A 26163-nucleotide genomic window follows, 5' to 3' on the forward strand; every position below is an offset into this window, starting at 1 on the left:
GCAAATTGATGTTTTTTTTAACTTAAAGTGCACTTAATGTTAACGTTTTCATTAATAATACAAGTTATTATGTGTAACGTCTAATAATGCAGCTTTGTCATTAATAATGCACCTTAAATGCAATTCCATTTATTCTCTGATGTTAGATGTCCTCTTTCTCTGAGGAGACCTCGCCCCCTCTGATTCTGTCTCTGAGGAGACCTCTCCCTCTCTGACTCTGTCTCCGAGGAGACCTCGCCCCCTCTGACTCTGTCTCCGAGGAGACCTCGCCCCCTCTGACTCTGTCTCCGAGGAGACCTCGTCCCCTCTGACTCTGTCTCCTGTCTCTCTTTTTATTGTCGTTCTCTTCCTCTTCCTTCTTGGTCCATCTCTTCCATCTCTTTCTGTATTTGTAACCACCTGCCCTCCTCTCTCACTGCCTGCAGGAGGGTTGTGGGGAGTGGATCTCGCTGGACTCAGAGGTGCTGATGAAGGCTGACGAGATTTGCGGTACCAAAAACCCGACTCCTCACCAGGTGCTGCTGGACACGCGCTTTGAGCTCCCCTTCGGTAGGGCCTCTCTCTCTCTCTCTCTCTCTCTCCTGCCACAGCCAAACTGCTTCACTAGAGAACAAAAAGTCCCCGCTTACACCAGGTTGTGGAAATACATCCATTATTCCAAGACACATTCAACAACCAAACCCCGACCCAACACCGCACATCACAACACGCGTGATCCGTTACTGAGAAAGGGCTAATCAAGGAGGATTCACGTGGTTGGTTCCCAGAAGAAACTCAACACTTATTAGACATTTCTGTGCCCAGACTGATCTGTGGACAATAGTGGCATCTGCTACAGACGTGACCAGGGTCACCGCTGTGTTAATTAGTTTAACCAGTCGTTTTCTCATTAAGATTAACTGCTCTGGGCTGGTGCCTTCCTCTGAGTTTAAAGAATTCCATGACGGCGAGCAAAGTATTGAGCTAAGTATACTGAGCACAGTATTCAGCTAAGAGAAGCCACGAGAAAGAGATGAGATGAAAGGGAGAAAGATCTGAGAATTAATTCCCAGTAAAGACTGAGCTAACAATACTAGTTGACTTTCACTTCCAGTAGACCATTCAGCTTGGTAGCCCTCACTGTCTACAAAGGACCAGAGATCCATGAACAACGTTGAAAGTAGGGTTAAATGAAAAACCTTTCTGTTCTTGTGTCTTCTCATTAAAAATCAACTGTTCTCGTCAGCCACCCAGGTCCACGCAAGACCTCAGAGGACCACTAAATGGCACCAGACTGTGGGGTGCCGGAGGGCAGTGGAACATTGTTGGTGATGTTGCCCCAGATGGTGTTAATGGTGTTAATGTAGATGGCCATCTTCCAGTTATTCCAGTAATAAGGAGAATTTTGATTTATATGACATGTGGTGAGTGTTTATGCATCATTAAATCTCCAGGAATAGCAGTACGTTCTCAGGTCATTGGCCTAACCGCACTGTTCAGAGCAGAGGGCGTGGCTGGGGGTGGGGCCTCATTAGACAGGTGTAAAGGGATGTGGCTGGGGGTGGGGCCTCATCAGACAGGTGTAAAGGGGTATGGCTGTGGGTGGGGCTTTATCAAACAGGCTAGGGGTGGGGCCTTGTGTTTGTGTGTGTGTGTGTGTGTGTGTGTGTGTGTGTGTGTGTGTTTGTGTGTTTGTGTGGGGAGGGGAGACTGTAGTGTAGTTCAGATTGTCCTTCAGATTGTATTGCGAGATACTGAAATTGCTACCTGCTGGGCAGTCTATTAAAAATGCACTGGTGAATCCTGGCTGTGACGTGGTTAAACAGCTCTGCGAAAATTGCATTTGGTACAAATGTATTTACATTTGGTGAATAATGCAAGTTCTCTGATTAATCGGAACACCCAGAGAACTCTCATCTGTGCAATCTTATTGGACTGTGGTCATATTATGGGAAGCGGGGGGGACATACCGCCACAAGTGCATTTATAACCTTATAAAATGTTAAGAACGCCTCCTATAGGCCGGTGCTTTCCTCTGAGTTTATAGAATTCCATGGCGCCATGCAAAGTTTCTGTTTTCGAGGCAGTGGCATCTTTTGCATAACAGGAACACTCGAGAAAACAGGACAAACTGGACAATCAGGACAAACAGTCAGTTAGCTGTTGTATTTGAGCTGATCATATAGCATTTGGATTTCAAAGTGACCAACTGGAGATGCTTTTGACTACCGAGTGTAAATCTATGTGGTTAACAACTGGATCAGGAAAGTGAAACAATTCTGACTGTGGTGATAACATGTAACAACATATAGTCATGTCACACTGACTAATCTTTGGTCATACGATCACCAGATCAGAACATTCCAGAATCATCCAGAGGCTCTAGGTTCCTGGCTAGGTTCCCACTTCAAAACATCTGGTGTGTACAAGGCATTTCTGCAGAAATCTTAGGCAGCCCATTCCATAGTTTAGATCTTGAAGAGTGAAGGCTGTAGAGACAGGAGTGACAGGACGAGAAGAAGGGGTGGGACGTAGATGCTGGGGGAGGGGACTCTGGTGGCGCCCCCCCCAGGCCACCATATTTCTGTCTTGTGTGCAGACATCCCAGAAGAGGAGGCACAGTACTGGACCAGAAAGCTTGAACACATCAACGCCATCAGGGAACATGATGAGGTAAAACTGAGCATGCTCCAACTCACTGAGCCTCCAGGTCATCAGATCACTAACCCTACTCCTGGACATCTTCCTACCTGCAGGGTCAAACCCCCCCCGCCCAATCTAGCACACCTACTCCTACCAAACTGAGAATAGTGAAGCTGGCTCAGGTGTGGTCCATCTGGGTTATTACTTTAGCTGGTTCAGGTGTGGTGTGTCTGGGTTGTTGCTTTAGCTGGTTCAGGTGTGGTGTGTCTGAGTTGGAACAAAACTCTTGAACCAAAATTCAGCATTTCTAAGTGCAGACACAGTTGCTGTATAGGTCTGCATAAATGTGCAATAGAAAAAAATTATTCCAACACCTCCAATTTTCTTAATTTAATTGATTATTTATGCACTTTAATTGCATAAATAGTTATGCACTTAATATTTTTAAGAGTAAAAATATTTATTAAATAAAGCAAAACTTTCATGCTCATAAAATAAATTAATATCAGTTTCTATAAAGCGACACTACTTCATTTGCCACTTTTCAGTAGTTCTGATGTTCCCAGGTATAATTTACTGAATATCAGTCTGTTTATATATGAAAATGCCAGGCACATACGTTCGAGGAGCTCTGTGTAAAGAACTTTGCACCTTTCTTAGCCAAACTCACATTTGACCCTAATAACTGGAGTATCCTGCATTCAGCTTTATCCAGCAGTGTGATCTGCGTCAAAATGAAGGTGCTACCAAGGCTTTCGCTCTGCTACAGAACCTCACTATTCATCTGGATCTTTTTAAAGCAGGCTGACATGTTAATTATAAGATTAATTCGGGATGAAAGCTGCCTAGAACCCGTAGACGCCTCCTTCAAAGTAATGAAACAAGTGATTTGGCGCTACCCAATTTTATAGTTGGTGCTACCTAATCTGGATTGCAAAAATCTCTTCTTGGATCCAGACCCCAGATAGTGACTGGTATGAAGTAGAATCCAGATTTTCCAAGACGTCTTTATATGCCTTGGCAAGATGTTTGCTGTCCCTCAACACTGTGCACACTCATCCCGTGGTTGTATCCACTCTTAACATTTGGACCCAGTTTCGACAACACTTTAAACGAAAAAAAGGCTTTTTACCCAACGAACGATTTGCAACAACAGCAACTTTTTTCCAGCTTTAGGAAACCCTTAGGAAAAAGGAATATTTAAATTTAGGGATTTATATATAGATGGGATCTTTGTTAACTTCGACTTGTGTGCTAACTATAGTTTTCTTCAGTCAGACTTATGGCTATACTTTCAAACTTGGCACTTTGCTTGAAGTCACAGCACAACATTCCCTGACCTCTCAGAGAAGAGCTCAGTAGATGATCTTTAGGACTCTCTTTTAGGGTTTTGTCTTTTAGGTTCCAAAGGATTCACTTCAGATGCCCACTCTTCAGCCATGTCTATAAGATGCACTGCTGCTGATTAGGTTTCATGTTAACTGAGAAAGAGAGTTGGACAGAGATCTTTCTGAGGATGTACGGCACTGAGCCTCGCAGAGAGTAAACGATAGCACTTCCTGTGTCTGAACGTGTCTAACACAATTTAAGCTTCACCACTGTATATGTCTAATCTATCCCAGTGCTGAGAAATTAAGATGTCACGTAAATATGGTGGACTTGGCTCATGTGTTTTGGTTGCCCCTTACATTTCCAGGCTACTGCTCCAATATATTTTATACTATCTCTGAAATTTGAAGCCTGACAATGGAGTGTAAACCATACGCATGAAAATAACGGACAGAAAGCAAGGGGACAGCCTTACCCATTCGCATGAAAGGATAATTGCTTTCACGTCGTTGTTAGCATGCAGTCAGATCCTTTTAAATGGGAAATGGCCTAGTCCATCCACAGCAGCACAATGGCTACATGATCTTATGCTGTTCTTATAACTACAGAAGGTAAAATACACTCAGAGGATCAATTAGAAAGAATGTATTACTGCAGAAGCAGTCTGACCAATGCTAGTATCTTCGTATACACACGATCTGAGGTCCAGCATGTGTTGTGATTCGGCCTCGTCCCTGTAAAAATCAAACCTCGGCAGCCCTTTGTACTTGCTGTGTAGTGACACTTAGCCTGAGCTCATCTGCTTTGGTGGTGTCTGAGCTTGCGTTCTTGAGCTAAACACCATGCAGGGTGTTTAGTACGGTGCAGCTCTTAATCAGGCCTGCAAACCAGCTCACTCATCTGCTATGGTTTCCTAGACTTGACACCACTCTCTCCTTCTTGTCTTCTGACAGACCAGAAGTATGTTTTGGGTAATTATCTATTTGGACCCCTAACCAAATAGCCATAGAACAAAGGACATTGCAAGGCACTGTGTTTTTAACACACCAAGGAACCCTCCTATCACCTATCCCACAGTGTACAAAAACTCTGCGTGGCGAACTGAAACCGGTGCGTCAGCCCTTCTGTTGTTCCGTATTCCAATGGCACTTGACCTGTCAAAACTACAGCTTGAAGTCTTGTCTCACATCTGAAAGTGAGACGTGCTTACATCCACCGGTGTGTAGCCGAGCTTGGGGACATTGTCCTGCAAGCATCATTCAAGCTGTGGACAACTGATTCTGTTGTGGTCAGCCAGGCCTCTTCCTGTCAAAGGTTCCTTCAGTTTTCAAGTGCCTTTTGATGGTGTAAGGAAACTATTCAATGACACCCTGGCGTTCTTTACAATATCTCTATATTCGATAAGGGTTATAATAGTATTCTATTGTTGATTAGATGTTTCTTGCATTACAGAAGCAATATGCTATGTCCTGAAGTTCAGTGTTATCCAGAATCTGTCCTAGAGGGTGTAGCAACTGTCTGCTTTTATACAGATAAATGGTTTGTATGTTAATCAACAATAGTTGGGGCACCTGTAGCAATTATTTGCATCAGTTTTCAAAGCTTAGCTAATTTACTTACATCCCCAAAGAACAGCTGTAGGTTGTTAACAAATGATTTATTCCCTGGAAGGGGCATATCTTATAGCTCGGAATATGTACATATTCTTTGTTTTCAGTTTATTGTTTTTTGTACAACCTCTGACAGCTTACTGCTTACCTATTCAGGTTATTCACAGTACTTGAGCTGCTTGTGAAAACAAGAAAAATGGGGTATTCAAAAACTTTTGCCTGGTAGTCAATATTGTACTTAAGTAAAGCTTTTGAGTAATTGTGTCTGTGGGCATGAAGAGTTGATAAATATTAACATTTTTACATATGCATTTTAAATAAAACACAATAGGAATAGTTACTTGAATTACAAAATGCTAAAAAATAAAGTTTTGTGCAGAGAATTTATATTAGATGCAGTGGTGGTGGTACATTCTTTAAAAACATGGAATTTTGATATGGAACCCGAAAATAAGTCTGGCTGAAGAAGGAAATGATCCGAACTTTGTCTCCCCCTGCGGACGATTCTCAGTTATTGCAACGAGTGTCTCAGGCAAGTCAGAGATGTATCATATATGGAGTTTTGGGGAGGACATATGTCCTGTCCAAATGCCACAATAACAGTCCAGATATCACAGTAAAGATTGGTTAACCTTCTTTTATGAAATCTAGAAACAGAAATGTTCCTTTTCTTTTCACTGTACTACGCTTGTTTTGAAGGTGGGTTGCACGTGTTTGACATTTCTCTTTCTCTGCATAGTCTCCACTGCAAGATGAAGCACAAACAATGCCTTCCATTCCTTCTCAATGCTGTGAGTACATCTTTACTACCTGACATCTAAGATAATATGTTTGTAGAACAGTGAAGGTGTTTAAATCTTGTTGCATTCACATTAAGACAATATCAAAAGGGATGAGCCACATATTGGACAGCATGCATGATGGGAATGACATGGTCAATATTTAATGGTCTTCATAATCACTACATAATAATCTTTATAATCACTATGTAATAATCTTTATAATCACTACGTAATAATCTTTATAATCACTATGTAATAATCTTCATTATGCTTCATGAAATGATTACTGTTTGGCCTGCTGTAGTAGATAATTTTCCTTTTAAATGTATTTGATAACCAGTGTATTTTTTATCATTTATTTTATTTTTATTTATTTAGTTTTTTTTTGGGGGGGGGGGGGGGGGGGGGGGGGGGTTATTTTACAGAAGATATCAACCCTCCCACCCTCATTAATTCTTTAGTGAGCCACAAGAGGGCAGTCTATGGCTGCTTGTCCTCTAGCCCTGAAGCCACGGACACATAAATATTCCTATATGTATTGTGACTTCACTTTAGTTTCACATCAGATGTGCAGATTATTTGTCCTTCATGCCCAATTTGGACATTTCTGAGACATCTGAGAGATGTTTTCTTTTCTTTTTTTTCGTGCTATAAAGTATTTTCAATTAGACTGTTACTTATTGAATATTTTATGTTTATATGTTTTGCGAAGAAATAGTGTTCTTATCATTTGATAAGGATGTTCCAAAACTGCTTATGGTCAGTGCTGGGAGGTTGTGTGAATGTGATGGAAAAAAATCAGTAGATGTGTTGGAGTATAAAAGTCTGTTATTGTTTTTTTTTTTTTGGTTTTCTTTTGTGTTTTGCAACGTCTCTACATGCTCAGGCAGCTGGACTTTCTTTGGATGGAGTGAGCAGCAGAGTATGTAGTTCACAATGTTCCTTCTTTAGTCAGTTCACCAAAGGTCACTGTCTGTTACTATGTTATCTGTGACTATTGCTCATGCTGACAATGCTTGTGTTGAGAAGAACACTCTTACACTCTTACACTCCCTTTCACTCTCTTAACATTCCTCTTTGATTTTTTGGCCACCTACCTTACTGCATTATTAATGTAGGTCTACTTCTGTTTAATGCATAGCCAGCCTTTTTCTGTCACTTGGCTACTTTAGCTCTTAAAATGCTTCCCAAAATGAAAATATGCTAGTGATGAATTATGATATTTAGCATTATATGAACAATAATCAAATGTTTCAAAAGAGTCCTGAAAGTTAGCATTCTAACAGGACTATGCTAGCTTTCATAGTTACCCATGTTAGCATTCTAACAGGACTATGCTAGCTTTCATAGTTACCCATGTTAGCATTCTAACAGGTCTACGTTAGCTTTCATTGTTACCCATGTTAACATTTTTGGTACTCTACCATTTTTTACTGGATTTGCTGGATGAAGAGAAAGAGGACTGCAATATCTGTCATCGTTACTTAAAAACCTAACATGTTAATTATTCTGATATAATTATAGGAAAGCTATTGTGGTCCATCCTCACCAAGAATGAACCTGCTTCTAAATGACAAGTGTAATTTTGTTCATTGTTTCCTTTTTGTCTGGTACTCATGCTCATCATTTATACCTGGTGTTTATTACTGTGGTGTTTATTTGAGTAGATTCAGCTATGATTGGTGTTTGCGCATTTTACGTCCTGTGGTGTTGCAGTGTTTGCTGTTAGCTACATGTCGGTGAGGTTTGCTTATGTATGTGGTTCCAGCTCTGAATGATCACAACAGCGCCGTGGACGACAGAGACAGTGACTACCGCAGCGAGCCCAACACCCATCCTCCACGGTACCACACGACCGCCCAGCCCAATTCCTCATTACACCAGTACCCTATGGGCTGTCGGTTGCATCGTCAAGCTGCATCTAGCGGTTCCGCGACAGACTCCGTACACAACTATGGACTTGACTACAGGGAAGGAATGGGACCTAGGTAAAATCATACCTGTATAAGATTCACAAGCGCTACACAAACACTGAATGTTAATTAAATACCATAATTAATAGTTAATTAAATGGCACAATTGTCACATAGTGAAGCTTTTACTATTCAGTCAGATAACTACCACACAGCAATGCTTATAACTAGCTGAAATAGTCCTTTAAACTTGTTCTACTTGGACAGAATTACTATTTTCTGTTTTGATGACATTTTCTGTCTGTATTTTTTCCAATCAGTTTTTTTCTCTGCTTACATGTACTTCATTATTTACTAAATATCTTTTTAACTTTTGTTTTGTCTTGATTTGTTTCATCTGCACCTTATAATTTCTTTCCTTTGTATTCTTTTTTTCTTCCATTCTATACTTGGTCACACATTTGCAATTTGAAAACAAGACATTCATACAGTAGAAATGGGGTGAGGATTAGACCAGTTGATTCAGGCATGGGGATTGAGGACTGGAAAACTAAATATAAACGCAATGACATCTTGGATGACTATCTGGAGCCAGAGCAAAACATGTGGTATGATGATGATGATGATGATGATGATGATGATAAGACAAAGAATGAAATTTATCGCATCATAAGCACTCCTGGTGTCCCTAAACAGAGCCATTTTTATCAGACTGTGGAGTGTAATGCAATATCTCCTGAGACCGAAGGACATGATCAAAAAGGGAATTTTGACAAGAGAACTGGTCGGCGAAGTGGAGATTTCCACTTGCTCTTCAAAGAAGCAGGAAGCACTGAGGATGAAACCTCACCTCCTGAAATATCTGTAATCCCCTCAGTTAAGCAACTTCCACAGCAAGAGTGTCTGTTGTGCAAGACAAGAATGTGGGCAAAAAGCTTGTTTGAGTTTACTCATGAGAATTATACAATTTATCAGGAGGAAGAGAAAGCCAGGTTTAGGGCAAGGCATGAGCATGGATCAATGGGATCAGATGAAATGCAGTATTCCCTCGAATCCGAGGAGGTATCGGATGATATATCTATTGAGGATGATGCACAATATGAATCCAACAATTTCTACAGCATAGGAAGGTATATTCCTTCCTATGGTGAATATTCATACAGTTATTATGCACAAAAAAACAATGTTGGTACACAAGACCTAGATATGTCACAAGTGCAAGACACAAATAATGATTTTATTCATACAAAGGATAAACTCCAACAAATTGTCGATAAAGTCTCTGAATATCTTACTTGTAGGGAGGAAGAGATTAGTAAATATGAGGAAATAAAACAACCTTGCTCAAAAACCAAGGAACACAAGGCAAATAAGAAAGAAGTCAAGTCAGATGATGTAAAGGAAGGACATGCAGCAGTTCAGAGTATCACAGGAGTGAAAAATGTGAACTCTTTGTTTAGTCCAATCACAGACACCAGCTTAAAAGCTGATACCACAACTTCCACTGAGACAATAAAAAACACAACAGCTGTAACTCACTCTTTTCCCTTTCCCCAGCAAGAGTCAGGCATTTCTAAGCTGTTGTCTCTCATACCAAAATTGACTAGCACTCCAACTCCTGTCGCAGTTGTTCCACCTGCACATCAGGAACCCAGTGTAGAAAAGAAGTTCTCCCTGCAGTCATTTTTACCCTTTCCAACACCAGAGCACAGCGATACTTCTAGAGCAACATCAGGGGCAGAAGGTACAGACAACGTGACCAGTGATATTGAAGGTTCCACTACAAGTCAGCCACAATCAGTGGTCCATTGTGTCTTGGGGAGACTGAGTCCTTTCAGACTTTTTGGGGACAAAGATGCAAGTGAGGCATTGCCAAGCAGATCTGAGAGAAGCACTGAGTCCAAAGAAGGATCCATGGATAAATCTAAATGTTTGACAATAGATAGATTCAATTCACAGACCGAGCACCTATCTTCATGTGCTGACTCAGGCAGTGGGTCAATGGAACTATTACCGGAAACAGAATCATCAGGAGAAATATCTGATATCCTTCCTAGAGAGACCTTTGTAAAACCAGGGGAAGGTAAAACTGAAGCATATCCGTCCACTCACACATCAGCTGAAGATACTAGCTTTTTTAGCCACTTGAAGTCACTTACCTCTTTGATAGCTGCCCCTGTAGACAAACCAGCTGAGGGACCATTGACCTCCTCTGTCTTTTCAATATTTAAGCCTGCCAAAACCTCTAAAACAGAGGATGCAGGAGGCACTGCTGAGAACTTAAAACCCCTTTCATTTACTACTGCTTCTCCTTTCCCTTCTCAAGCACCAAAACAAGAGGGTAGGATGATCTCTACATTCCTAAAATCAGCAACTGGTGAAGACACAACCAATTCAAAGCAGGGATTATCTCAGACTGCTACTAAATCACCTCTTCCAAGTCATTCTGTTCTATTGGAGGGTGTACCAAAAGGAAATACAGACATAGGATGGTTTTCTAATCTTTTTAAAACTACTCCAGTTGAATCAAGCAAATCACAAACAGTGATACCAGTTCCCCTAAAGCCAAGAACATTCACAAAAAGCATACCCACTGTTGTTGTCAGACCTGAAAAACTTGAAGGATGTGAAGATTCTACAGTTTCAAATGATATAATGAAAGTAGCACAGGTTGCACAAAAATATACAACTGACAAGGAATCAGTTTCTGATAATGAGACTAATGCTAAGAAGGAAGGAAAAGATGCAAATCAAACTGAGATTTGGACAGATCCTTCATGTCCAACTGAGTCCAAGCCACAGGACCAGGACCAGGCAAATCCAGAGGAACAAGAAAACCCTCAGACTAAAGAAACATCCTCCAAGCCTGAGAACACACTGACAGGGTTGTTATACGGCAGAAACGAGCCTCAAGCAGCACCTAATGAGTTTCAACAAGATGGACTACTCTCAAAGCTGCTTTCATCTGTCAATGGTGCTACAAATGAAAGGCGTTGCCAGCAAGATGCTACAGTTCAACCAGCAGGATTGATTTCTGAAACTATTTCTGCAGATAGTCAGCCAGGTGATGCACACCAGCAGTTTGTCTCTCCTAGAACCCAATCCAACCAGCCATTGCCTGCAAGTGCCTCAAAACAACCTGAACAGACATTACAAGCTGGTTTTTTTTTGTCTGGGCTGCTCAAATTGGCCAGTGTCACTGTTTCAGACCTCCCTCTCAATGTTGCCCAGCAAGCCCCAGGACCTTCTAGCAATCAACCTGTCCCAAAGCCAACAAGGTCTGAAGAACTACATGAAGAAACTCCTAAAGGTGCTCCACCATCACAACTAGGAGGTTCCTTCACTCCACTTTTTAAGTTAGCAAAAACTGAAAATGTTTCTGCAACTAGAAAGGTAGACCAAACTCAGCAGCAGGCTGGAGCTTGTGAGGATCAGCAACAGCAAACACCTTCACAGCCATCACCTTCAACTCAGTCAGGAGGACTATTTGGGGGATTCCTGAAATTAACGGAGAGTGCATATGCGCCATCACGGCCACAACAGCCAATTGGCACAAACGGTCATCCTAAGCGACAACCGTCAGCGCAACCACCACCTTCTGCAACAGGCAGAATGTTGTCAGGATTTCTAAACAAGATAGCTACAGCTGAGGGCACTCCTCAACAGTCACAACCTGATAGCAAGATGTCAGGTCAAGGCCCTAAACCAGTACAACAATCTGCACTTCCTCATCAAGGAAACTTTCTTTCTGGCTTATTTGGCATCAGTGCTTCAGAAGCCACTACTGCCATCCAGGTATCACCTTGCAATGTTAAACAAACTGGCTCTAACAGTCCTGGTAATCAGTCTAATAAGCAACAAGGCAATAGGCAAAATCTTGAGAGACATAAACAGGCTACATCTCAGAATTCCCTGGTAAGTGGACCCAGTGAGATGCTTACAAGCCTGTTTAATAAAATTGCTCAAAGGCCAACTGACAGAGCAGCTGTCACCACTCAAGTACAGCCATCGGGCCAGCATGGCGTAAATCAGAATTTGCCCCAGCGACTTCCTCCTCATCAGCCAGGAGTTATTTTTTCTGGGTTTTTTCCCACTATTCAGCCCACAGCACAGCAACAAGGTCCTCCTGGAACACAAATGAACCAACATCAGCAGCAACAGAGTAACAGACAGCCGTTGCAGAACCAGAGCCCAGCTGCAGTGCCTGAGCCACAGCAAGGAAGTTTGCTATCTGAGCTTATTAATAAGTGGTCTTCAGTAGTCACTCCAACACAACAACCTGTAGGTGGAGGCCTGTCCTGTCAACAAACAAATAAGTCAGGACCTCTAGAGCAATGTCTAGCACCAAGCCAGCAACCTCTTCCCCCAAGTCAGTCTAGTGGAATTCTTTCTGGGCTTCAGAAAATGGGTGCAGAAACTAAAGCCTCTGAACGGTTTTCTGCTGGACAGGAACAGCAGCCATCTCCTGAATTACAGCAGCAGCCCAGTAGGGATCTAGAAATACAGAATACACCACCACAAAAAGTAATGGAACCACAGATTCAGTTAGGAGATTTTTTCTCTAATGTGTTCAACATGGCTAACTCGGATGAATCTCAACAACAGGCACAAGCAAATACTCAATCAGCATTAAATACTATTCAGCAAAGTGAACTGTGTGGTGTTTCATGTGTTCCTCCTGTTCAAAGGTCACAGCCGTGGCAAAAAGAACATCCTGCTCTTAAGCCCAATCAAAATTGGTTGCAGATTCAGAGAGGCAAACAATTTGAACAAGTATCCACTCAGGATGGTGCCAGTGAGAAGGAACAAAAAGAACTACTGCAGAAAGGTTTACTGTCAGGAGTATTGAGTAAAATCTCAGAAGAGGACAGCTCAAGTAAATTAGAGGAAACATCTATTTTTCCTCAGATTACTGATGAACCAAAGACTCGCTGTAGTGCTGGAACTCTTATGCGTTCTGGTAATTTTGAATTGTGGACTAATGAAAATAGTTCAGAAATAAATAAGGACTCAAAGAAAGACTTCCTTGATTGTCTCCGCCCTAAACACTTGAACCTGCTGGAACCTGCTTCTGTTAACACTGATGTTTTAGAGCATGAGCTGAGTATGTCTGGTGCACAGACTCAGCAGGTTATCAAGCTGCATCCAGCAGTAAAGTCAACACGGCAGTACATGGAGGAGATGCACAAACTTTTGCATGGTACTGCTCGTGAATATGGATATCAGGATCTATTACATTCATTTGCTGAACATGGTGTAATTGCACAGGAACTGTATGAACATCAGTGTCTCATAGAAGCCCTTCTTTGGCAACAGCTGAATGATTATGTGCTATCAGAGGCCCTGGCAGTACCAGTTCAAGAACGCTATGCAGTTAATCAAGAGGGTGTAGCATCCAACAGTGAAGCAGTCAGGGACGTGTCTGAATGGTGCACCCTGAAAAATGTGGATAGAAGTCAGTTCCACGTACCATCATATACCTGGCAGAATGTAGGCAGCTCATCATTTCAAAGTGTCCTCCAACAGGCAGAGGCAGAGGATATTGTTATATTTGATATGAGCATTAGGAACAGGAAACCTTCGAGCAGTTGTGATGATTTAGATGTTTCTAATAAAAAAAGAGGCACAAAGTCCTGCATTGCAAAAGACACTGGCATCAAGCTGTCCTTAGAAATACAAACAAAATTAGGCCATTGCCCGTCGCTCCCAGACTGTAACATGTACAGCAAATGTGCCGAGAACAACCCAAGGAAGCCACAGTTCGACAGAACGTGTGCCTCAAAAATCATTAATGGACAGATTACCAAAAGAGGTCCCATGGATTTGACACAATATGCAGCTGACCTCTGTCACAATGCCGCAATTAGTAATGGATATATCGACAAAGATGTGTTCTTGGTTGATTCAGAGTGGGACCAACAATGGCTGTCACTTTTGGAAAAAAGAATATGGTGGCCAGGTGAGGCTGGTGATTGTGGATATTACATTTATGCAGATGAGGAAGGCCTATACTCAGTGTTGACTGATCGGCATGGCAAGCTTCTTTATGCATATGCCAGTCCAGAGGGACACCATAGCTTTGAACAAAGCACTAGGAACATCTCCAGCATGGGGCAGAAAGTGGACGAAACAAAGGTTCCATTATTTGATGGTAATGAAATGTTTGGGGCTCCAGGTGAAACTCAAGTGGATTCTTCAGGTCTCAGTGCTGCTATTGGTCTGTCTTCGGCCTTTCAAAAAGCTGGTAGAATTATGAACATGAATCTTGAGCAGTTTTCTCAAATGTTTCAGGAGTCCAGGGCTGCACAGGCAGAACATCCTTTAGACTTCAGTATATATAAACTGAATACAATGAAATGTAGACAGTATCCTTCCACCATGAGTCACCCTACAGTGTATGATATTAAGGTTGGACGTATGGATGAATGGCAACAAAGTGGGGCCAATCAAAAATCCACCTCTGCTCTGTCAGCAGCCAGTGGCTTTGTGGGCAAGACAAAAGATGCTAAATCAGCTAATGTTACCATGACCTCAGCGAATACAACTGCCTCTCCGTCATTGTCTAAAAGAATACCACAGCTTCAGAGTGCCCCAAGAAAACATCCTGAAACACCAGTGTCCTCTAAATCATTTACTACCTCAGCTAGATCATTTTCTACAGCACCAAGAAAAACACTAACTAAGGAGAAGATGTCCCCTATGATACGACAAACTCTGGTACCTGTAACATCAAATGAAATGTGTCCCTTGCCACTTTCTCAGAATTTTCTCCAAAATAGGCCAGACAGGCCAGTAGACACTCATTTATTTAGTAAACCAGTAGACTTGTCTCAAGAATTAAGAAAAGAGAAAAGTGCAGACATTCCATTTCTGGATATACTTGACTTTACCAAGACTAAACTCAAGAAACATAGAAAACAGCAAATGACATGGCAGGCAAATGCATGGGAGAACATAGGTGTTGATCTAACAGTTGATGTTGAAGATGTTAAGGAAATAAATATGACATTTCCACCACTGGACATTACCATCACTTACCCAACAATCTCTGATGTACATCTGAGAACTGTTTCTGCTCCCCCATCTTCAAGTGGCCGGATCCGAAGCTGTCCTCCAGGTAGAATAGGGCAAAAGCCAAGCTCATCACCTGCTATGAGGTTCCAGCCTCTCAGGCAGGCTTCATTTCAGTTATCACAGGCAGGATCTGTGAATATGTCGCCAAAATTGCTTCCAAACGCAAATGTAGATGCTGTCCCAGTTCAAACTAATGGATCCCAAACAGACATTGACAAAGAACAGCAAATGTTAGTTAATTCCCTTTTAGAAACTACAGCCATGCATAAGGTGGGTTCATCTTCACTACTGCCTGTAATGTTACCTGAAATACAGAGGTCATCAACAGTAAACACAGTATCACAAAAGTCAGATCAAAGTGAGCAGACTGGCCTTATATGCCAATCACCTTTTTTTGGTGGATCTATGAGAATAGGTCAAACAACTGCCCATCCATTTCCTGAGAGTACTGCACCAGCAAAGTTGATGAAAGGAGCACTAGATATGTCTTTAAAGCCACTGGTTGGGACATTGGAAAAGCCAGAGGATGAAACTGAAGCTATGCCTCTTGTAAGAAAAAGACGAATCTCATTTGCAGGTGTCATTGACGATTCTTTTGGGTTGCCTTTGATTGCAGAGTCTCCCACACCACAAGCAAAGCAAAGTCTACAGAAACATAAGCCCATGACTGACGAAGCTTCACCGCTAAGGTCACACACACAGAAACCTCAAATAAGTTTTTGCAGGCAAACTCCTGCTTACAGTAGAGCTACACGTTTTTTTCAGCCTCATCAAACTTCAACAGCTGCAGCAAACACTGTTAAAGCAACTTCAGACATGTCTCAAGAAACACCCGAACAACCATCTTCAGAAGTTATGTCAGTGGTAAAGAATAAGCCACCCATTAATAAAACATTTGCTGATGTGCCTTTAAATGTAAAATATTTTGGGTCACGGAGATGCTTGGTGCCACAACCTAGACTTACAGCACCAGATCAGGAAATTCTAAATAAAGCAGGAAAACAGAAAGAGGACAATGCTTTAAGCCAGCAAAGCCTTCATTGCAAAGGCTGGGTTGTAGAACTTTCTTTGCAAAACAACGCTGGTTCACAGATGTCTCCCAAAACAACCTTGCCAACACATGTCCAGAAACTACTCACAGCACCAGCGAACTCTATCAAAGACACAATTGACATGTCTACTAAATCCTTGTCCAAGTCCAAGGATATATTTCTAGAGAATATAATTGAATCTACACCCTCTGGTGTAGTCCCACTTGTAAGAATGAAGTCAAACGTTTGTGGATTTGCAGGTATACCATTAATCGTCAAGCCTCCAAAACAATGTGCACAAGCAAAGCAACTTTTTCAAGCACAATCTGAACCAGATACATTGCTCAAAGAGTTAAATAAGAGACAACAACATATACAAAAATTATCAGCTCAAACTCTATCTGGGACAGCTTCTTTTCCTTTAAGATCAGTGTCATCTAGGCCACCACCAACTAATATACACTCAGCACCAGTGAACTCAATCGAAGACACTCTTGATAGGTCTCTAAAATCATCCATAAAGGGACCTGAAGAAGTAACTCCTGAAACACTTCCTGCCAAAGTAAATCCTCTTATTAAAACAAAAAGCACCATTAAAAAGACAAGCGATCAATCATTTCCCTTAATTGTTGAATCCACATCAGCTTCTGAACAAGTCTCTCAAAGACAGTCACAGACTGAACAGTTGCTTATGCTAAAAGGACATTACACAACAGAACCTCAAATGTGTCAGCAGATCTGTACCTACCACAAGAACAGAGTTTTCTCCAATATAAAAAAGCAAAGTCAAGAATTTGAACCTCACAACAAACCCATGGACTTATCAGTTAAGCTTTCACAGTTTCCATACAATTATTTAACCATTGTGCAGCAGGAACAACCTATAGATTTCACCAAGCATCACCGAGGTCTGAGCTCAACGAAACAGAAATCTGATATGGTGGCTGTTGATTTGACTGTTGACCTACCTGTAAAAATATATGCAAGCAAACAAATGACTGAGGACAGATATCTTTCATCGGGGATGAAATTTACACCAGTAATTAATCAGCAACTAATTAATCAGCAATTAATCAGCAAGGGTAAAATTCCTGAAGTGGTCAACAGGACACCAGCAGTTTCCAGACACAAAAGTCTCCTTAAGCAATTAACAGTGGAAAGTTTGGAAGAGGAAAGCATCATTTACAGAGGGGTTTCTATTTCTAAGGCACACACTCAAGTCACAACAATAACACATGTTCACAACATGACTCAGCTTACTGAGTACACTCCAGTGACTGGTACTGCAACTGTTCCAGAGGTGTTTCACAAGACTGATCAGCAACAGAATCCCAATAATGTGAGGTTAACTTCTACTGCCTTACCTGCAGGTAATGAAAACTGTGCATCCTGCAATGAACAGAAATCAGTTCAAGCTAAATTCCAAGCTACTATAAATGCAGAAGTCTCCATAGTGCTATCAGGCACAACTTTTACAGCTCAGTCTGTTGTACCAGAGAAGAAGACATCATTGACCATTAATAATACCTCAAAAACCTATGTGTCTTCAAATTCACCTTCAGTTAAAACTCTGAGCACCACTGAGTCAATCAAAGGTTTGATCTGTGCGTTTAGTGGTATAAGCTCAGTGGTAGCTGTTAATAAACTCCCACAAAGATCTGAGAGAACTTTGCAAAGTACAATGACAATTTGCAAATCCTCTACAATATCAAACAAACAGTTGACCACAGCTCCGATCTATGCTGTGTCCCCAACTATAGACACGTCTGTAAATGATTCGGTCTCGGTGTTTCGTGAAGGCACTTCACCTGCTATTTCAGCAACCCAGTCCTCCTCACCTCTACCAGCACACACAGCATGCATAGATCCAGGACCCATGTTAATTTCATTGCTTACTCCTCCTCAAAGCCCAGAAGGTACTGCACCACCACCCATGACTTCTCCACAACACAGACCCCGTTTTGATTCAGTATGTAGGTCCTTGGTGAAGTTTTCTCCTGTTAAGCCTCTTCTTAGCACAGGATATGCCACATCAGGTGCCCTGGTAATGCCACCATCTGCACCATTACCAGATGTAGGCTGTACGGTACCAGATTCCTTGCCATTGCATTCATCAGCACTTCTTGCATCTCAAACAGATACCGCACCACCTCTCAAAGGTGAACAGATTTGCCAGCCTCATTCAAAGCAAGCACAACCTACTTCTCCAGAGTCTAGATGTGGTCCTAATGTTTCCAGTTCACCATTATTGCAAAGAAAAATGTTTCATCAACCGTTGAACACATCATCTCAATGCTTGGCCTCAACATCAAGTAGCTGTGTCTTTCAGGCACCCAGTATTATTATAACACAATTGGAGCTAGAGTCTAAAGAACCATTTCCAGTAATGTCTCCCCAACCTGACAATTCAGAAAAGAAAGACATCATTGATGACTCTCCAAAGGTAACTGCAGATACATCTCAAACAGAAACAACACTGAATGATTTGACCTCTGCAGTAGCCAGCATCCAGTCTGCTTCAGCTGAGCCTTCTCCATCACATTCAGTGACACGCATGCCAGAACAGACCATATTAAGTACCATCACTGGAACCTATGTACTTCATCCTGACCCTTCTTCACCATCTTCTGTATCACGAACAGCTGCAGCTCATGCTACAGAGTTTGCTTCAAAACTAGATTCAATTGAAGCCAAGAATGTTGACTCATATATTTCTTCTCAGAAGCAATCTAATGCTGGCTCTTTTTCATCCAAGGTGTTATTCTCAGAAGAAATACCATTTTTCACTTCAGTTTCACCTACTGAATTGAAGGAGAAAAGGTTAATATTTACTGGATTAGGTCAAAGAAAGATACCTCAAATTATTTTTTCAGAGGCAACCAGTCCTGAGCAGTATTCTAATGAGGAAGACATATCAGTCAATGAAACCAGCACTCCAGAGAAAAATTATTCTTTTGTGTCTTCTACTGATAAAACATTTGAATATGTTACTAGTCAAGACACAGATACCATTCTGTCTGAAAAGGATGACATTTCAGTGTTTGCTCCTGGGGAAAATACAGTGTCTTTAGGTGTGATATCTTTACAGGCTGTTTTAAGTCATACAGACTTTGGCATAGTAACTCCTTCAGAGAGAACAGAACCTCTAGAGCTTTCCACAGAGCTTGAACCTTGTGTCTTAGCAAAGACTGTTACTTCTCTCTCCCAAGAAGTATTAAAAACCGAGGAACAAACTCTTAATTGTTCATCAGTCCTTAGTATTCTTTCCCCTAAGGTTGAGGTAGAAGCGTCAAAAGAGTTTGGTGGTGTGTCTGCTTCTGCGAAGGATGAGGGTGTGGCTTTTGGCTGCAGCACATTAAACAAAGAGGGAGTCAAAGTAAAGGACGAGGGGCTCAGTTCAGAGACCTCACAAATATTAAAAGTAAAGGAAGAATCTAAAGAAGTTTTCACTGTTTTTATTGAAGAGCCTCATGCTCATATCCTTACAGAAACCTCTGAATCACCAAAATCTGAAAATTTGATCAAAGATGAGGATCAAGTACTCAGAGATTCTGGTGTAGTACATATCATTTCCATGCAATTGTCAACTTCAGATGAAAAGCCAGCTGGATTTGAAAAAATACCATCAACGGAAAGTTCAGAGATATTGCCAAGGGACAACACGTTACTTGCAAGCCATTCTGGATCATCTTCCAAAGCTGCACATGAAGAACAATCAAATAAAGGTTTATTTTCACTTTTTAGTGGCTCATCTACCCACTCGCAAGTTCAAAGTAGACCAACCATACTTGGTGGTATTCTTTCTCAATCTTCAGCTTCCAAAGAAACATCTGTCACAAATATGTTCTCAATGTTCACTCCTCAGCCAAGTCCAGCAGCATTGTCACCTAAAGAAGCACCTGGACAGGATTTGTTTTCTGAGTTAGATGGAGGGTGTGCTCAGTTACTAGCTGAACAATGTGATGCACCAAGACTTCTCTTAAGAGGTCCACCTGGATCTGGGCTAAATGAAATGCCAGGATTTGGCCCTAGGAGTGCCCCATGCCCTTGGCCTAAAGCACCATTGGGACCCGTCCTGAGAGGGCCCACTTCTCTGAGAGGGCCCACTTCCAAAGAGCCACCCGGAAAAGGACTGCTATCTTTGTTTAGTAGACCTCCTCAAGAGGTAACAACTTCTGGATCTTCAATTCTTGGAGGCATCCTGTCTGGGTCATCCACACCCAAAGGGCTTGGTTTGTTTTCTGTATTTGGCAGAGCAAGTGCTGAGTCTTCCCTAACACAAATTATTCCTGCAGAGTCTAACAAAGTGCCAACAGGAAAACGATCATTTTCCATGTTTGGTGTAAATCACCCAGCATCTGAGTCAGAAAGTGAATTAAAAGTTTCTTCTGTGTTTTCCATGGAAGGTAGTTCCTCTCATACAAAGAAAGAATCTGATTTCAAGCTGAAATCTAGTGGGTTTGGCTTTTTTCCCCTTATGAATGACAGGAAGTCTGCTGACCATAATTTTGAAAATATAGCTACTACAGAATCTGAACATACTATTGCTACAAAGGATTTTGCCTGCAACCAAAAAACTCCTATTCATACTGCTGATGGAATCAAAGACATTACACCACCTAAAGTGAAGCTGAAAGAAATGAGTGTTCCAAATGAGCATGTGTTGGCATGTAATGAAAAATATGAGAGCAGCAATACTGAAATGAAAGATAAATCTGTTCATACTATCCAAAAGAAAGAGCATTCAGTAAACACAGAAGACAAAACCTTGGTGACATCTGATGATGTCCATTCTCAAATGACTGACAGTCCAGCAGATGAGCCTGAAACTGTGAGCCCAGGAACAGAACAGCAGCCTAAAGAACCAGCATCTTTAGGACTTGAGAAACCACCTATTTTTGAACAAATAAACACTGAGCAAATTTGGACTAAAGAACTGGAATTAGATACTAACAAAGAAACTAGTAATCACTTCAATTCTTTAGAATTATCACATTCTGAGACTGCCACAGAGCTTGTTGCATCGTTGTCTCATTATGCCAGAGAATTGAGGGTGGAGAGACTGACTGAATCTGACAAAGCTTTAGAGTCAGCAGAATCTGAAAAACCTCCGGAATTGGAATTGAACCAGCTGGATGAATCAGAAGAATCTGTTGAAGTGGGGAGACCAAATGAATTAGACAGAACTGAGGATTCTATCGACGTTATCGAAAGTGATAAGATAGAAGAGATTAATGATCTTAAATCAAAGATAAGAGATGAAATACATAATCAGAATAAATCAGATAAAAGTGAAACAGGCAAAGAAGCTGACCATGATAAGCTGTCTAAAACTGCACCACATGAAGAGAAACTGGTAGAAATGAAAGAGCAGGAGGCAATAGAAAAACTGTATATGGTAGACACCAATAAAATGTTCCCAGATGCTGAGCCCATTACCCTGTTTCAGCAGCAGCCACAGTTTATGACAAGTGTGACAGAAACTCTTGAACCTCCTCTGAGCCAACCTAAACCAAAAGTGGCAGGGCCTCCTAGCCAGCCAAGACCTGGAATGCCAATCCCTAGGCCTGGAACACCTGGGCAACCTAGACTGAAAATGGCTGGACCTCAGACGCCCCCTGAGCCTGCAGGAGTTTCGAGATTTATTTCTATGTTCTCAGGAGCAAATGGCTCCAGCAAGCCAGCAACTTGCAGTTTGTTCTCAACACACCCGACTTCCTTTTTCAAGTCATCGCCTGTGGCATGTACAGTTCAACAACAGATGACCTCATTTTTTAACCTGACCACCAGCCTAACCACTGGCCTCCCTACAGAGTCACCGACTGTCTTACTTAAAGGCACAGCACCTTTAAGTAACCCTGGAGTTGTAACCATACAGCAGAAACCAGCAGGGTTCATCAATGAAGCCACCGAGGACACAGAAGAGCACGACAATTTATCTCTAGAATCAGAAACAACAGGGAGTGCAGAGCAGAGTGATCTAGAGGGACATGCTGACGCTTCTTTGAATAAGCAGCAAAGTTTTGACATCAGTTTAAAAAGCCCTATAGCAGGAAAGCAGGACAGTCCAAGCCATAAACATAGAAATATAGAAAAAACCCAGGATGAAGAGCCACTAGCTCCTGAAAATAAGGACACAGATGCTACAGATCACACCACAGGACATCTACCAGAGAGGCCTCTGAAGAGAAGGTGTGGCAAAAGGCTAGTAGGAACATGAAAAATGACCATGTGCTGTTTGTTACTAGATACAAGCCCCCCCTCCACCTTCCCATGGTATAGTCCAATTGTGTTAGATGAATTAGCATTTCCCCTTTGGTAATAGTCTTAGTTTCTTTTTAGGGGTGATACGGTTTGATCTAATGACATTATTTATTAAAAATGGTCATGTATCAGTGAGATGTATGCAGTAAGATAACCTCCATAGCCTTCATGTTTGGTCTTTATATTTTAGGTTTTAAAAAACCTTAAGCAAAACAATTATAAGCACAGCTGCAGAAACCACAAAATAAAGCTAAAAGTCTGTTGCAGAAACAGCCTAAGTGGTACTGATGGAAGCTTGGTACATGAGTCAGGCTGCGCTTTTAATGTATTAGCTTTCCTCAAATATGTGGGGAGGTCGTTCCCTTTCAGGGTGTCTGAATGATTTTGTTCGCTCCAGTCAGTTTGTTCGCATCCGCTGAATAATGAGAGATTTGTGCTGGCGGGGAGGTGATGGAGTGACGGCGGTGCTGCGGTGCAGAGTAAAGGTAATGGCAAAAGTAATTTCGCCAAACCCAAGGGAAAGTAAATCATGAAGGTTAAACATTGCAGGTGCCAGAGTGAGACTCGCTCTAATACAAAGCATGGGGATGGGGAGGTGTAACGTTCCTGTCAACTTTGTCTAATGTAAAATTCCAAAGGCAGAACATTTGTATGTGGTATAGATGTGTTTTCGGCTGTGTTCATAAGCTTTCCTTTGTCCTTTGTGGTACTTCCTATATTGTCTGTACAATGACCTTACCATGGCTGCTACTCCAGTGTGTCCCAGAGTGATTCAGAGCTATTTCCACTGAGATCCAAAAGCCCTACCTGTTAGGCCTGAAACACATGAACCTACCTCAATTAAAACGTTAAAATATACCATGTTAATGCATATTAAACCAGTCAATCAGGTGTGAGGTTCATTGAAAATTCAGTGGCCCAGAAATAGCTCTGGCCTTATCCAAACTCTGTCACTCCATTCCTTTCCAAAGCCTGTTGGCCCTCGGGTCGTGACCCCTGCATCTCTGTGTCCTTAGTCCAGCGAGCAGCTCTCAGTTTGGGTCATCTGGTAACCTCAGCCAGGCCACCTCCCAGTTCAGCTCTGAGCCTGAGGAGAGGAGCGAGCCAGCCTCCCGATCCAGGACACCCACCGGCCCCGGACCGCGGCTGCCCTCAGGTGAAGCAGACAGAGGTGAGGGGGAGGAGCTTGCGAGGGTGGAGAAAGAGACAAAGGAGGGTACCCTGTCTGCCAAGCCATCCGCTAATGAGGGGGAGAAGCTGGAGAGGTATGTGAGAGTTACACTGCTGCAGAGTGGAACTATTAATGCTAAATTGCTAAATACTGCTCGTTAGGTTTAAAAGAGCCTAATGTAAATAATCTAAATAAGTAATGGAAGGCGTTTCTCACCTCGGCTTTTTGTAGTATACAAAAGTACAAACCGGAATAAATCAGCTTGAATCTATGTAATTTTATGGTCTTTTATGAGCTTTTTATGTCAAATGTTTTTCATACTTTAATGTTAAGTCTTTAAAGTCCGTTTAAAGGGAGTGTTGTATTTTGCGCTATGGTTTTGTAAACAGCTGTACTGCAGGAGTAAAGTATTGTTCAGGAGCATTTTGCTTTTGTTTTTGTTTGCCTCCTACACACATCAGATTGTGCGACGTGTTTTGTGCGCTTCTTCCTCATTCAGTTCTACTGAGGTTGGCCTCCTTCCTCTTACTCCCTCCCGTCTGTGCTGGCTCAAGGCCGTAAATAAAGTCCAGACACAACTGCATCAGGTAGGAGAGAAACACCACCCTCTCCACCCTCTGTCGTCTCCGCCCCCTCGCCTCTCCTGGCCGCCGCCCTCTCTGCTCTTGACCGCACCTCCGGTCCTTTTCTGTTACTTGTGGTTTTCTTGCACTCTTGACCCGTCCTAGTTGTTTGGTTGATTGAGATTCACATGTAGCATATCAAGGTTGCTTAACAATATAGTAAACACACACTGGTACTGTACTTCCTTGAAGACTCTCCTTCTAGTATAGTCTACATTACACTGCAAGTCAAAAAAGAACAAAAAGGACCCACCCAGAGCCATAGCTCACATTTCAAAAGGGTATTTTGCGTTAGACTTACAAATAATAAACAGGGCACTGAGCCCATAAATTAGCATATGTATGCTAATGGGATGGAGCTAATCCATCAATTAGCATAGATATGCTTATGGAATAGAACCAAGCCCTTGAAATGAACATCTCCGCGTTCACACTGTTTCTTCTCCTTCATCTACAGTACGGGCATCTGGGCAGGTGCTCCCTGTGTGAGGCTCCTGTTCATTTAACCCACCTAGTTTGGCAAATCCAGGTATGGAAGAGGATTTAGGCATCAATGAGAACTCTGCAGGAAAGGGGGTTTCCTGGAGTGGGACTGGACATATCTGAGCACAAATGAGACCTGAATGCTGAAAAAAGGATTAAAGGATTAAAGCTTTGAGTGATCCAGTGTGATGGTTGGAGAATGGAGTGAATGCATTCCCTGATTTAAATACCATTGAAACACCTTTGTCTTTCAGCGAAGCGGTGAATATGATCTGGTGGAGGCAGCTTTGTACTTCACTCTCTCTGTGTGTGTGTGTGTGTGTGTGTGTGTGTGTGTTGTAGTATGCTGTTGTGTGATTGGAGGTCTCGGTACTGAGGGGGCGGGAACTGAGCATTGATTTCTCCAAGACTACAAATGTCATGACAGGAAAAGTGTTGAGGAGAAGACAAATCGCTGCTGATCACTGTCCTCCACTTAACTGTTTGACAGTTTAACTGTCTGGCTTTGGCCAGTGATACATTCACCTTTATCTCTATCTGTGTGGATTTATTTACTTTGTTGAAAAGCAGAGCTGAGTGTTTGTGTGTGCTTTGTTGGTTTAGCCTGTAATTTATATAGAAATATAATGGGACTTTCATATATTAAGGTCTGAGCATATACTGTGTAGATGAATAGCTCTAGTGAGTACCTATTTAGGTACAGCAATATTTTAGAAATATGCAATCAATTCAGATCAGTTAGATTAAATGCCACTAGAAAAAAAACTCTGTATGTGAAGTTGCTATATTTCTGCAAAACGTATTCTGCCATGGTAACAGATTAACATTACTATGGAAACGCAACCTTGATTTTTGCGTGGTTGAAGCTTTGAGTTTCTGTCTTGTTACTGTTTAATGACTTTCACACACATTGACTGGAAGGTGTTTCTTTATTATATTAGAGTCTGACATTGGCACAGCACCGTGCCTGACCCAGTCTGTGACCTCGTGTGTGACCCCATGGGTCATCCTGTGTGTGGCCCCGTGTGTGGCCCTGTGTCTGACAACAGACACAGTCTAGGACAACAGAATGCTCTCTGGTGTACACATGGAATTACAGCGAAGAGAAAGAGGTTATGCTGCGTTGTTGTTGATATCGGTTAGTTATTTTGAAATAACCTGAAATAACCTTATCAGAGTATACAATTCCCCAAACCTAATTATTTTCTCTTCCACAAAACCTTCTGTTTACATGCACTGGGCCTTGTAGCTAATGGCATTT

At 41.9% G+C, this 26163-nt stretch overlaps 1 protein-coding gene across 1 annotated transcript; it reads left to right on the plus strand.

Annotated features, from left to right (window-relative positions):
- The first annotated feature begins 455 nt into the window (after positions 1-455).
- Positions 456-24524, plus strand: LOC113586783 (protein unc-13 homolog B-like). Its single transcript, XM_035526490.1, has 6 exons — positions 456-549; positions 2579-2652; positions 6301-6352; positions 8112-8331; positions 23642-23890; positions 24296-24524. Exons 1-6 carry the CDS (start codon positions 468-470, stop codon positions 24522-24524), a joined length of 906 nt encoding a protein of 301 aa, XP_035382383.1. The 5' UTR covers positions 456-467.
- Positions 24525-26163: the final 1639 nt, after the last annotated feature.

The sequence above is a fragment of the Electrophorus electricus genome, chromosome 5 (genome assembly GCF_013358815.1).
Source record: "Electrophorus electricus isolate fEleEle1 chromosome 5, fEleEle1.pri, whole genome shotgun sequence".
Lineage (NCBI taxonomy): Eukaryota > Metazoa > Chordata > Actinopteri > Gymnotiformes > Gymnotidae > Electrophorus > Electrophorus electricus.